The following is a 13,973-nucleotide window of genomic DNA, read 5'->3' as shown; positions in this document are numbered from 1 at the left end:
TCAAGCCGCCTTTTGTAATAATTTATACATCTCTGAAATGAATTTCTTTACATCCGTAGTACTTAATAATAATTCTAATTCTGTCTCCACTGGTAATACTAAATCTTTACCAAAAATTTTACCAAAAAAATCTTTGATAATTCCAAAATTTTGTATTTTCCAATATCTCGAGCTTTTTCTTCATTCGATTAAAAAATAATAAATTTCCTGGCTTCAAAACAATCTTCAATTTTTTTAATATCAAATTTTAAAATTTTTATTTTCCACAAGAACTTGTTTCCATGTTAATCTATATTCGTGGTGTGAATTGTATCCACTCTAACAATAGATTTCATGACCCTGCTCTTTTGTAATCGAAGAGATATTACTTGTAGTATTCATTCCCTCCTGAATGATTAATAGCTTTATTAATATGCAATGGTAGAATCTTCTTTCCCGCTGCCATCAGATTCCTGAATAATCAATGAACCAAAGACATTTCCATACTTTTTGTGCACTATTTTAATTTTTTTAATAATAATGTTGGAAGATCGTTATAATATGTATGTTTGCACTTCGATGCTGCTACAAACACCAAATTTCTTGACTTGTTCATGACAATAAATTCTGATTCTGAAATGTACTTGAAATTGACTGAAATGTATAGAAGAGGAATTGAGCTACATTTTTGCTTTTGGTTTCTAAATACAAGCCATTAAGGTTTGGATGCTCTTAATTAATATTCGCCTCAAATAATAATAACAAACCAGCTGAGAACAAATTCCCTGAATGGGAAATCACTAAAATTAAGTAATTAAAAGACAGAAACTGGTTTTATTCAGCAGATTATACAGCATTTCAGTTGAGGAAAACCCATCCAATGTTTCGAGTTGATGGCCTTTCCATTTTGATCTGAGAAGTGATTGACTTGAAATATTCACTTGGTTTCCTAATTTGTAGAACATTTTCAGCATTTTAAGTTTTGTTTCTGTTTTATTTAAATGTCTGCATTTTATTGCTTTCAGCTTTGTGGCTTTGTTATTTTTTACTCTTCTTTATACAGGTCATCTTGGCTAGTATGTTGAATAGCAAGTATTTGAAATAAACTTTTTGCCCATTTGGCCTTGTTTATCTTTTTTCAAAAATGTTATTTTTGATTTTATAGACTTGTGCTTTATGAACAGTATAGAAGATCAATATTTCCCTTTTACAGAGCACTTTGTATTATCTTCCATCCCCCACTCCTCATCAACCTTCCCCCCCTCCCCCATTAATAAAAATAGACATTCATTAATTCCTGAGAATAATAATACAAATACATTAAAACGAAACAAAAAAGAGACAGAGAAAAGATTGGTGGGGGGAAGATGCCTAGACTCAATGTTATTTCCTCAATCTTGGCATTCCAAGGCTGGTGTGAGCCTACTATCCACTGTTCCTTTTAAAGAAAGGTATTAGGAAGGTTAATTACACTCGCGTTCCAATGTACCACAAGTATGGTTGCCACTCTTCAATGAACGTGCGGTACTTTCTCCTCAGATTATAGGTGATTTTTCTCCAGGGGAATATAGCTCTGCATCTCAGTGTTCCATTGTACGGTGCTCAACTGGGAGTCAGATTTCCAGGTAATCGCTATACATTACCTGGCCACTGCCAAGGCAACTTTTACAAATTGAATTTGGTATTTGGACAGTCTTGGACTCGCGTCCATAATATTCCCCAACAGGAACAACGCTGGGTTCTATGGATATTCCACCCCTGTAATTTTCTCCAGAATGTCCCCAGTTCTACCCAAAAGTGTCTCACCTTTGTGCAGAGCCAGGATGAATGTATAAAGGTTCCTGTCTTTACACCACATCTGAAGCACAATTCTGATATCATTGACTTTACCTTATGCAATTTTTGTGGCATGAATACAGCTGGTGCAGGAAATTAAATTGCACCAGCCTATATCTAGCATTAATGGCTGCTGTCATTCTGTCCTCACACATGTTGGACCAGCACTGCTCCTGGATTATTGTTCCTAAATCTGACTCCCATCTTTGCCTGATTTATGGATGCCCGATTTCAGGCGGAACAGAAGATACATAGCAGAAATGAATCTACGTGTGATCCCCTTTTGAATTAGAGCCTCCATGTCACTACACATCGGCAGGACCATAGATGGGCCTGAACTGCCCTTCAAAAAAGATCCTCATTGAAGATAGCAAAAGAAGGCCCTATTTGACAGATCAAATTAATTTTTTTAATTGTTCAAATGACATGAACTGCCCCTCTCATAATGGTCTTCAATGCACCTGATCCCTTTCTGGCACCAGGTGTCCAAGATCTTGTAACCCATGGTTATAGGTGTCAACTTATTCTGGGTTAGGGGTGTTTTGGGGGTACAATCCCACTTTTAACCCAATAATCTGGTTTATCTTTTGCCATGTTTGAATTGTATGTTTTAATATGGGGCTGTCCGTTTTTCCTGTCATTAATTTAGTATCCCATTTATATAAAATCTCTCCTATCTTTTTCCCCTACTGAGTGTAGTCCAATTTGTGCCCAAGATGGTATACTGTCCTCCTCAAAGAGTGAGGCAATAAACTTCAATTGGGCCGCACAATAATTTTTGAAGTTTGGGGGTCTCATTCTTCTATAATCCCAAATAATTTTCTCCATGGGAGTCTAATCACCTCATTCCTCCAAAGAAATTGTCTAATATGTCCATTGAGTATCTTCAAGAAACTCTAGGGCAATGGCATGGGCAAAGATTGAAAAAGATATTAGAGCCTTGGCGCCATGCTCATTTTAAAGGTTAACTCTGCACATTAATGTTGTAGGCAGATTTATCCATATATGTAAGTCTTCCTCGATCTTTCCAAGCAGAGAGATCATTCAATTTATATAGATTTTGTAGGTTTTTGTCCACCCAAATCCCCAGATACTTTATCTCCTTTTTTGGCCATCTGAATTTACTCTCCTGCTGATGCTCTTCATGATCCCCTTTTGTAAGTGGCATTATTTCACTCATGTCATTATTGATTTTTGTATCTTGAGATTTTAACGTTATCTGTAGCCTTGCCAATGGCCCTGCTGCTTCTGTCAAATATTTCAACACATCATCCGCAAATGAATTGATTTTGTGTTCTTCTTGGCCCACTCTAAATCCTTTAATACCTGGATTCCAGCAAATGGTTTCTGCCAGCAGTTCAATGGTTAATATGAATAGAACCGGGAACAGTGGGCAACCCTGTCTGCTAGATCTGATCAGTGGGAAGACTGGAGACATTTGCCTGTTTGTTACAACTTTGGCCCTGGGTTTATGGTATAATGCCATGACCCGATTTATGAATGATGGTCCCAACCCAAATTTTTCCAACACTTTACCAAGAAATCCTAGTCCAGTTTATCAAAGGCTTTTTCTGCACCCAGGGCCATAGCTAATGTTTGGATCTGCCCTTGACAGTGTGAGATGTTATATTAAATAGTCCACCTGTCTCTTTGAATCACATTAATTGTCCTTGCGGTTTCCTACACCCTCAACTGCCAAGACTGTATCTCATGGGCTCGTTCCACCAGCTCATAATACCTTTGCTTAGATCTTAATGTTACTTTTTCCATCTTGTATGTTTGCATAGTTTTGTACGTGAGCTTTTTATTTGCTAATGTTCTATATTTTTCCTCAGACCTCATTTTTGGTAGTCCTTTTCTAATTGAGTTATCTCTTGCTCCAATTCATTAATCTCCCTCATTCTTTCTTAATGCCTTTAGTATATCCAGTTATCTGACCTTTCAAGTAGCCTTTTAATGCATCCCATATCAGAAATTTGTCAGTAGTAGATGTACAATTTGCTTCACAAAATTTTTCTGTTTGAGCTCTAATGTAACTACAAAATTCTATTTTCACTATAGCAGCGGGTTAAGGTGCCACCTGTTTGCTATAGCTTGTTTGTCTGGCATGACAATAGTTAAAGGCGAATAATCTGATAATAGCCTTGCCATGATAATATCCTTGTTGACTAAACTTATTGATGTTGGTTTAGCAACAAATTTTCCAATATCAAACAGCTCTTTTTTTCAGCTTTGTGAATTTAAAAAAAAATTAATATACTTAGAGAAAATATTGAAGGTAATTAAGATTTCCATTTTGTTGAATAAGGTGAAGATAAATTGTGAAAACAGCAGATATATGAGTGAACCATAACTAGATGCTTAAAAATAGAAAGAATAAGAGCATGTTTTAAGAAGTTTTGGATTACAGAGACAATAATTATTATTTTCATAAAAATGTCAGGAAATTGGTATGTCATCTGTTATATAAATGGGTTATTGCTGTGTTCATGAAAAGGCTTAGTCAGAAATTTGTTGTCAGGTAGGTAAGAGGGATTCTGATATTTGGTGTTACTTTGTAAATATTAAAATTGTGAAGCTCATGTTCTATTTATGTCAGTCAGAATAAACCTTATGGGGCAGATTATAATTGGTCAACTTCATTAATTATTTTTGACTATATCATAAGGGTGTATGATATAGTAAGACCTAAAATGAGATTATTCCAAAGGATTGTTTGGAAAATCCAGGATCGCACAATCATGATATCATGATACAGCAAGAGAAGTGAGGGAGGTAATTAATTTTGCCTCTGCTTCAATTTTTTTCATTAATGAATGTAACAGATTTTGATACCAGAGAGCAAAACTTATTCAGTTGCATGTCTTTAATGTGTCGGCATGAAACTGAGGAATAGCACTTAGATACAGAATGAAGTTGTCTCAGCTCACTATCCTTCAGCCCCAGGTTCAGAAGGACAAAGCAGCCATTCTATTTAAAAATGTTGCTAAATTCTACTGAAGTGGTGACAGGTCTGTGTTGTAGGCTGATGTCCAATAGGAATGGAATAAATGTTGCTTAAACATGATTCATAGCCAGCAGGGAATAGGGTTAATGGACTCTTGTGGAGTTTAATTGTGCGTTATCAGTTACAATGTTACAGTTGAGATGTGCGTTCCATTATTGACTTTGAACGTGAATCCTTTAAAGGTTATTTTATTTTCAACTAAATAGCAATTTCATAGTTTTACCATACTAATTGTATCCATAAAAGTTATTTTTTTTCTGCCAGGTCTTGATCTTTTCTACGTGGCTTTTGGCTTGGCATTTGCAAAACATTTCTTTATCTCTCTGTTCCTTGATTTTCTTCCTCACATTACATCACTGGGACCAGACTGCAGTTTTTAAAATAAATTCTAAGATGCATATTGAACAGCAGTGACTTTTACAGTAATTGGTTAAATTATCAGTCAAATGCACAAAACAGATTTAAGTTCCTTTGTGCTGCATGAAGCTTCTTATTCTGAATATAATAATATGCTCTTGATAAAAAAAAATTCATATAACTTTATTCTGCATTATGCAATGGCAAGTAAGTGTTGTTCACTCTTAAAAGTGTAATTCTTTTGAAACTGATGTGGCTACTTCAAATAAAATACGATTGAGCTGCTCTATTTGTGCACTAGTCTGGTCCCACCAGGTGAAGCTGCTGTCCAAATTGCTGCTGTCTGCTTTCTGCTGGGTCTGATAAACTCCTGTCCCTTTCCAGGCTGGATTGATGTCACCTGGGATGCTGGTGGCTCTAACTCTTACCGTATGGGCGCAGAAGGAAAGTTTGACCTCAAGCTTGCACCAGGGTACGACCCTGATTCAGCGCCATCACCCAAACCTGTTTCATCCACTGTTTCAGGCACAGCGCAGGCATGGAGCAGCTTGGTGAAAAACAACTGCCCAGACAAGATGGCGGCCACTGCGCCGGGCTCCTCCAGTCGAAAAGGAAGCAGCAGTTCTGTGTGTAGCGTGGCTAGTAGCAGCGATATAAGCTTGAGTTCATCTAAAGTGGATCGCAGGTCCGAAAGTGTGTTGGAACAGGCTACTACTGCTGGCACAGACAGTCATGAACCCATTGTTGTAATTTCTGCTTCTGATATTTTGCCCCAGGGTGGAGCAGGTTCATCATCTAGTGCCAGTACCAGCACTTTAACTGCAGACACAGCAAGTGAAAATGCAGACAGGAAGTCTGGTCCGGAAGCTTCAATGCGTAATTCTGGAGAATCAGGGGCAATATCCATGGGTATTGTTAGTGTGAGCTCTCCTGATGTAAGTTCAGTTGCTGAGTCATCAAACAAGGAAGCAGCATCACAACGACCTCTGAGCTCTTCAGCAAGTAACAGACTTTCAGTCAGCTCATTGTTGGCTGCTGGTGCACCCATGAGCTCAAGCGCGAGTGTACCCAATCTATCTTCAAGAGAAGCCTCCAGTCTGATGGAATCCTTTGTACGACGAGTTGCAAACATTGCACGGACCAATGCCACCAACAATATGAATTTAAGCCGCAGTAGCAGTGATAACAACACTAATACCTTGGGCCGAAATGTAATGAGCACTGCAAGTAAGTTATTTGTTTTTTTTTAAATTTGAGTTGATGTACAACTAAATGAGTTTTTAAGTGTTCTGCAAAAAATGAAATTGAGAGACTTTGCTACTTTTTCATTGTTTTCTATCAAAGGGAATCCTCAAAGGAGATTTTGTTTCATTGATCTATGATTTGATGCCAAAATATTCCAAATTTCTGCTGGCATCAGTAGTTCAGGTTTAAGTCTGTGTTTTCCGAATCGTGCCTTTGGAAATTGGGCCACTTCCTTGATGGAGTCCGTGTGTGCAATTTGTCGAGTTGTTGCCTCATTGCTCTAGTGATAGATATTCATTCCAGACCTGACATTATATCCATATGGAGTTTGCATATTCTCCTTGTGACTGTGTGGATTTCCCCTGAGGTCTCTTTTATCCCATCCGAAAGAAGTGTGGGTTGGTTGTTTTGTTGATTATATCAAATGATCCCTGGTATAAAGGTCAATGATAGAATCTTAAGGAGTTTGGAGATGGGGGGAACCTGAAAAGAATGTGGAGAGAATGATATGAAGCTTAGTGGTAGATGTCGACTTGGAGGACCGCATGGTCTGTTTCTGTGATATTTGAATTATTTTTGTCCTTTTATCCTCCTGTTTAAAGGTTTCTTATGAAACAAAGTGTGAATAACCAGAAAGCTATGGAGTTCATGATATCTTTTGCATTTACAGTACCACTATTTTTTGTTTGTTTTTTCATGTCCAGGAACAGTATGAAGCATATTGAATAACATTGTAAATAGTTAGGAAAAAGGCATTAAATACTCTCATTTTTTGTTTATTCCATACAATGCAATGTTTGATTTGCTAGAAGGGATGGAACTTAAGCATTTACTTTTTTTAAAGAAAAGATTTAGACATATAGCACGGTAACTGGCCATTTCGGCCCACGAGTCTGTGCTTCCCAATTTCCATCCAATTAACCTACACCCTGGCATGTTTGGAATGGCGGGACGAAACTGGAGCCACGCAGACATGGGGAGAACATACAAACTTGTAGACAGCACAGAATTTGAACCCCAGTCCCCATCATTGGTGCTGTAAAGGTGTTGCTCTAACTTAGTTTTGATCGTCATCGCATTATAAATGTATATTCGATGTTTCTCGATATTGATTTTATTTTGTTAAAGTTTATTTTCATGGATAGGATATTTTGTATTGTGACAATAATCCAGCATTTCACTTCCTAAATATTACAGCGTCTCCTCTCATGGGTGCGCAGAGTTTCCCAAATCTTACAACTACTGGTACCACATCGACTGTCACCATGTCTACTTCCAGTGTCACAAGCAGCAACAATGTAGCCACAGCAACCACTGGTTTGTCTGTTGGTCAGTCACTCAGTAATACCTTGACGACCAGCCTGACATCTACTTCCAGTGAAAGTGATACCGGTCAAGAAGCAGAATTTTCTTTATATGGTAAGTTGCTGTCCATGATTGAGAAATTTTACTGTCTTATTTCAGTGATAGTTTTGTTGAACATGATTTGTAAATAATTTTTTTTTCAATCTTTTCATTTGTGATGGTGTTATCTTTTTAAAACAGTTTAAAATTAAATGTATTCAATGATATGATTGTTCCATAAATACCTATATAGCAACAGATGAGACATAATTCTGGTGTCTTAGCACACCACCTTTCCAAGGACACAGCCACTATCTCAGGAATCTGCTTGTCACAAAATCCTTAGCAAAATATCAGCATCAACGATGAATCTCAATAAAGAAAAGAGCTGGAAAATCTCAGGAATTGGTCGAAAAATAACAACACGAGACTCCTCATGGACAGGACAATGGAGATGATTGTGGACTTCAGGAGGACTGGAGATGACCACCCTCCCACCACATATTAATAGCAAGGTAGTAGAGAGCACCAAGTTCCTTGGAGTCCATTTAAGAAGTGACCTATCCTAGATGCACAATATCTCCTTATTTGTCAGGAAGGTGCAGTAGTGACACCACTTTCTTAGAAGGCTGAGGTGGGAAGGCTACCTTCCACCATTTTTTCAACTTTCTACAGGATCTTTATCAAGACTTCCTGGCTGGCTGCATCGCAATGTGGTACGGTTGCTGTGGAGCATCGGATTGGAGCACTATAAAAGTGGCAGAGAGGATCACTGGGATTGCCTCTGGTCACACAGGATGGTCAATAAATGAGATTTACCAGGATCGTTGTCTAAAGAGGGCTTGGAAGATCAGGGAGAGCCCCTATCATCCTGCATGCAGCATCTTCAAGCCACTCCCTTCAGGAAAAAGATAGAAGTATCAGAGCCAGAACCAAGAGGCTGAGGAACAACTTCTTTCCATGGCCAGTAAGACTGCTGAATGACTGCTAAAAACAATCTCCATGGCTACCATTTATTAAGAGTACATATAAAAATCTCGCGCGCCCACCCACCCATACACACACATATATGTGGTGCATAAATTGTTTGCTTCTGTGTGTTCTGTCTGTGTGTTTTGTGCTGCTCTGCACCATGGACTGGAGAATGCTGTTTCATTGGATTGTACTGGTACAATGGGATGACAGATAAACTTGAACTTTCACCGGAGAGGGCATACTTTTAAGTAAAAGCCCCATTGGCCATTAATGGTCATAACTCTAGCTTCTCCTTTTATCAGATACTGCAGTTTCCCACCCCCACCTTCTACTCCTTACTAAGAAATTAGTTTTTCATGTTGGGTTCCATTCAGACATGCACAAAAAATACTGGGAACTATATTTTCAGGTAATAAAGTTGACCCATCTGGAATTTAAAGAACCTAGGTTAATTTACTTGCTCTTTGTAATCCATGCTGTGATGTCACATTTATCTAATTGTATTACACAGATGAGAAGAGTTTTCTGGCAAACTAATTTAACTACGTTTAAAGGCTTGGTGAAAACATGAGGATGTAATGCAGTCTGTTTAAATATGCATATTTCTCCTTTTTATGTTCTTTTTCATTTATCAGGCAAAAGATGGTCGTTTTTTTTCTTGTGAAGTTCTTTCATTTCAGCACTTCACAAAAAGAAAAAGTAAAACCAATTTATGAAACGAGATCAAAATGCCCGATTGTTGATCAGTATCTCTCAACGGTGCTTCTGAGTTTGATGAAATTAGCCAGTGCTACTCCATGTTTGATCTTAATTAGCTCTTTTAGCATATGGTATTTCTCATCTGTGGAACTTTTTGGAAAGCTAGAGCAGAAAGAGAATTTGAAATCTTTGATTAATCTTGAATATTCTTCAGTATCCCTTTACACTGGAATTTTGTAATTTTGATTTATAAAGTAAAAGTTTGTACAAATAAGCTTTTATTTTGGAACACAGTTGAGTTGACGAACAGCTGGAATATTATGAAATTGCAATGCATCTTGGCAACACTTCAATCAGCCATGCCTTCTAATGGTGAGGACATGACAACAATGCCACAATTGTCTTTGGGACAAAATTCTGAAATCCCCTACCTATCAGCAATTTCACCATCTAAGTTGCAGTGGTTCGGCAAACTATTTAGGATAGAATGCAGACCTTGACAGCTACGTTTCCATCCTTAAGTAATTGATTTTTTTTAAAAAAATTGAATCTAAATGATATAATCAGATTGTATACTGTATTTCAACGAACATTTAAAACATGGTGAATTATCTGTTTTATCTGCATGAAAGTAAACTGTAGTTCCTATCTGAAGTTGAATTCCCATGTCTTATTTGTGATTAGATAGCATTTTGAATGTGGTTTTCATGAGTGTTATTCCCTTTCACTCACCCAGCGTCATGTTTTACTGTCAATTTTCACAGTGCAGAACAGAGGATTGAGTTTTTGTATCTCAATAATTAATGATTTATAAAGATGTACCAGGTTGAGTAATTTTGCATACTTCGTCATAAAGATTTGTAACAAATAAACTATAAAAAAAGAATTGTAGCTAAATATTCACCAATTGTTACATAGATGTTTTCATATTCATTATGAAGATTGAAATTATATTTTCCACATTACTGTATTAATTTTGAACAAAATGTAGGCATTTCCAAACTAATGATCCTCATTAAATGGTTCAGATTTTCTGGACAGCTGTCGTGCTAGTACTTTATTGGCAGAACTTGAAGATGATGAAGATTTACCTGAACCCGATGAGGAAGATGATGAAAATGAAGATGACAATCAAGAAGATCAGGAATATGAGGAAGTAATGGTATGTTATTCACCTGAAATTTAAAATGAGTGTCTTTTATTTTTTTTGCAGTGTCTTCATATGAAGGGCAGAAATATATTTTTATATTGAAATTATTAACAGGTTATTGCCATAGCTTTGGGTCTTGTTTTATGAAAGGACCTCTCAAAAATGATTCTTCTGCACTGTTTAACTATGTTCTACACTCTGTTCTGGAAACGCCATTTGCTCCACATTTTGACTGTTGTAACACTATGGCACGCACTGCTGTTTTATTATTGTACTTCCTGCTGTACTTGTCTATGGATTGAATTATCTGGATAACATGCAAAACAAAGCTTTTAACTGTATCTTGGAACATGGGACAATAAGCAATTCAAATTAAAGAATAAATTTCCTTCAATTTTAACATTGAAACACAGGAAGAAGAGGAATACGAAACAAAAGGAGGGCGCCGTAGAACATGGGATGATGATTTTGTTCTAAAAAGGCAGTTCTCTGCCCTTGTACCTGCTTTTGATCCCCGCCCAGGTCGCACAAATGTACAGCAAACTACTGATCTGGAGATTCCGCCCCCAGGTACACTTAGACAACAAAGAAAAGGGTTCTAGTAGAATTGAAGATCATATTACATTATTTGTGTAGCCTTTTGTGCACATCAGTATTAAGATGCTTGAAATTTTATGATAAAGATCACAATTTGGTTTTACTTGCAATATTTTCCTAAAGCAAAGAGTGCATTGATTTTTGTATGTTCATTCTGGTTGTAGTTTGAATGAAAAGCCAGGACTTTTTAAATTTGGAAACTAAAACATTTTTACAGGAACACCTCGATCAGAACTGTTGGAGGAAGTAGAGTGTGCTCCTTCACCACGATTGGCATTGATTCTTAAGGTAGCCGGCTTGGGAACATCTCGTGAAGTGGAATTGCCTCTCTCAAACTATAGAGCGACAATTTTCTACTATGTGCAGAAACTCTTGCAGTTATCCTGCAATGGAAATATCAAATCCGATAAACTTAGGGGCATTTGGGAGCCAACATATACGTAAGTGAACATTTCAGGATATTGTTTGTGGATTCTTGAATTTATTTAATTGAACATTTTTAAATGTATAATTTACTTTTGAATTTATATTCAACATATTACTGTTTTCTAATTGTTTTAGGACTAAGTAATAAATCTTCCCTTTTTTAAAAAAAAGTTTGATGGCAGTATATTCAATGCATGCAAAGCCTCTGATTAGTAAATATGAATATGGGGTATTTGGGATTCTCTTTGAAGCACCATGTTTAAGAAGTTAAAAGCACTTGTGGTATTTATGTTCTTGAGTAAAATGTGTTTTTCAAGATTAGGACTGGTGTGTTGATTTTCCTAAACTTCTCAGTTGGACATTAACACATTGTTGTAGTTTATTATTAAATGTCTATTATAAAAAAAATACTTTATTTAAAAAAAGCTCATTACTGGAATAGAATAAAAATTACACTTGTCATTTTTTTTCCTAGTTTCAGGACATCACATTAAAATCTTGAGATAAGCAGCTTCATCCTTTAACAGATGTGAACAATTGGGCATAATTGCTGTGAATTGAGATCCTTGGTCAAATTGTATCAAAGTTCACTTGGAATAGAATCTCTTCATTAAAGTGGAATATTTACAAGGAATGGAAGTGTTATTTCCATTAATGTTTCCATACACTGTGTGGATGCCAGAAGTTCGACAGTGTAAAGAGGAATAAAATTAGATTGATCGAATGGGGTTCTTCTCCGAGCCTAAAATCAAAGTATTGAGTTGATGAACTTTAACTTGTTACCTCGATATCTGATACTGATGATCAGTGTTTTTAATGAAAAATTGAAGATGATACGCTAGAACAGTAGACAATGCTAATTGGCCACCACATTAGAGGAATATGTGATTGTGTTGACAAGGGTTCAGAGGAAATAGTCAATGATGTTGCCGGAAATTAGACCTATAGAGAAAGATTGGATGGACTGGTTTTATTTCATTTGCAATAGAAGAGGCTGAGGAGTTATGAAAGACATTGATGGTGTACGGATTATCCTGGGTCACAAACACTCAACCTATGGACACCAGAACATACAAACAAGCTCCCATAATCTTGCATTAAAAAATCTGATTTACATGCATGCATTTGGTCCTATTTTCGGCAGACCTTGTTTCCTCTCTCCACATTTAGTAATTTCTTTATCACAAGTGTAATGTGCCTTTGATACCGTTCATTGCTGTACTGTGGAGGAATGGGTACCAAAACAAAGGATTTTTGTGTACTTTCCAACAAAAAGATAAAATTGATTTATGGGCACTTGGAAAACAGGACCACATTCGTTACCTGAACTTGGCAATGATCTTTTTCCTTCAGCAACTGGTCAAAAACCAGGCTATGTGTCTTTAATTAATACAAGGAAAAGAAACGAGTGAATTTTTAACCCAGGTCTGTAGGGATCTAGAGCTCACAATGTGAAAAGACGACTGAGCTGAAACACTTGTGTTTTTTAAAAAAGTACCTCAGTTTGTATTTGAACATTTGTAATATGCAGGGCTATTAACTTCAACCCAGAGGTGGGATTTCCGAGTAAGCCCTTTTGTGAATGGCACAGACATAGTAGCCAAAAAATTTCTTTTCTGTGTTGTACAGTTTGTGATTCAATAATGAATGCTTGTGTGATTATTCCAGGATTATGTACAGAGAGATGAAAGATTCTGATAAAGAGAGAGGAGAAAATGGGAAGATGGTAAGTAGTGTTTCTCTTCCTGTTGAAGTATTGTCAGTAGATTTTGATTTGCTGCTAAAAATAACAGATTAAACTACTACTTATGTTTAATATTTTAAAATTGATGAACTAACATAATTTTGACTATTTTTAAAAACTTGAGATGCATGAATTCAAAGTTCATATTTAATGCATGTACAACCTGTAAGACTTTACAATCAGGAAAGACCAACTTTTGGTTCTTCCTGTTGTAGGGCTGCTGGTCTGTAGAGCATGTGGAACAATATCTTGGCACTGATGAATTACCAAAGAATGACTTGATAACCTACCTGCAGAAGAATGCAGATTCAGCTTTCCTGCGGCACTGGAAATTAACCGGCACTAATAAAAGTATTAGGAAAAACAGAAATTGTTCTCAGCTCATAGCTGCATACAAGGTACATCACTGCAATCATTTTTTTCTTTGAGATAATGTATGACTGCATTTGTATAAGCATAAACAATGCTTGCATCATAGTAAATGCTTGAATTAGCTGACTAAATTTGCACCTAAATGCATTCATGTCGCAGATTAAAAGTATTCAGACACCTTCATATTGATGATATATTTTGTGCTGGTTATGATGGGTGTTTTTTTTCTGTTTTTGGAAAAA

At 36.6% G+C, this 13,973-nt stretch overlaps 1 protein-coding gene across 7 annotated transcripts in view; it reads left to right on the top strand.

Annotated features, from left to right (window-relative positions):
• The window catches only part of hectd1 (HECT domain containing 1), a 111,530-nt gene that overhangs the window by 78,949 nt on the left and 18,608 nt on the right, over positions 1-13,973 (top strand). For 3 of the 7 annotated variants that reach the window (XM_069916701.1, XM_069916700.1, XM_069916702.1), the window contains 7 exons: positions 5,564-6,406; positions 7,622-7,843; positions 10,471-10,604; positions 11,006-11,162; positions 11,407-11,629; positions 13,284-13,341; positions 13,575-13,757. In XM_069916701.1, the coding sequence (XP_069772802.1) occupies positions 5,564-6,406; positions 7,622-7,843; positions 10,471-10,604; positions 11,006-11,162; positions 11,407-11,629; positions 13,284-13,341; positions 13,575-13,757 (1,820 nt within the window). The remainder of the gene's footprint in view (positions 1-5,563; positions 6,407-7,621; positions 7,844-10,470; positions 10,605-11,005; positions 11,163-11,406; positions 11,630-13,283; positions 13,342-13,574; positions 13,758-13,973) is intronic. The other 4 variants (XM_069916703.1, XM_069916704.1, XM_069916705.1 and 1 more) reach the window with 2 other exon arrangements.

The sequence above is a fragment of the Narcine bancroftii genome, chromosome 2, assembly GCF_036971445.1.
Source record: "Narcine bancroftii isolate sNarBan1 chromosome 2, sNarBan1.hap1, whole genome shotgun sequence".
Lineage (NCBI taxonomy): Eukaryota > Metazoa > Chordata > Chondrichthyes > Torpediniformes > Narcinidae > Narcine > Narcine bancroftii.
This window is presented reverse-complemented; position numbering and strand designations above follow the sequence as displayed.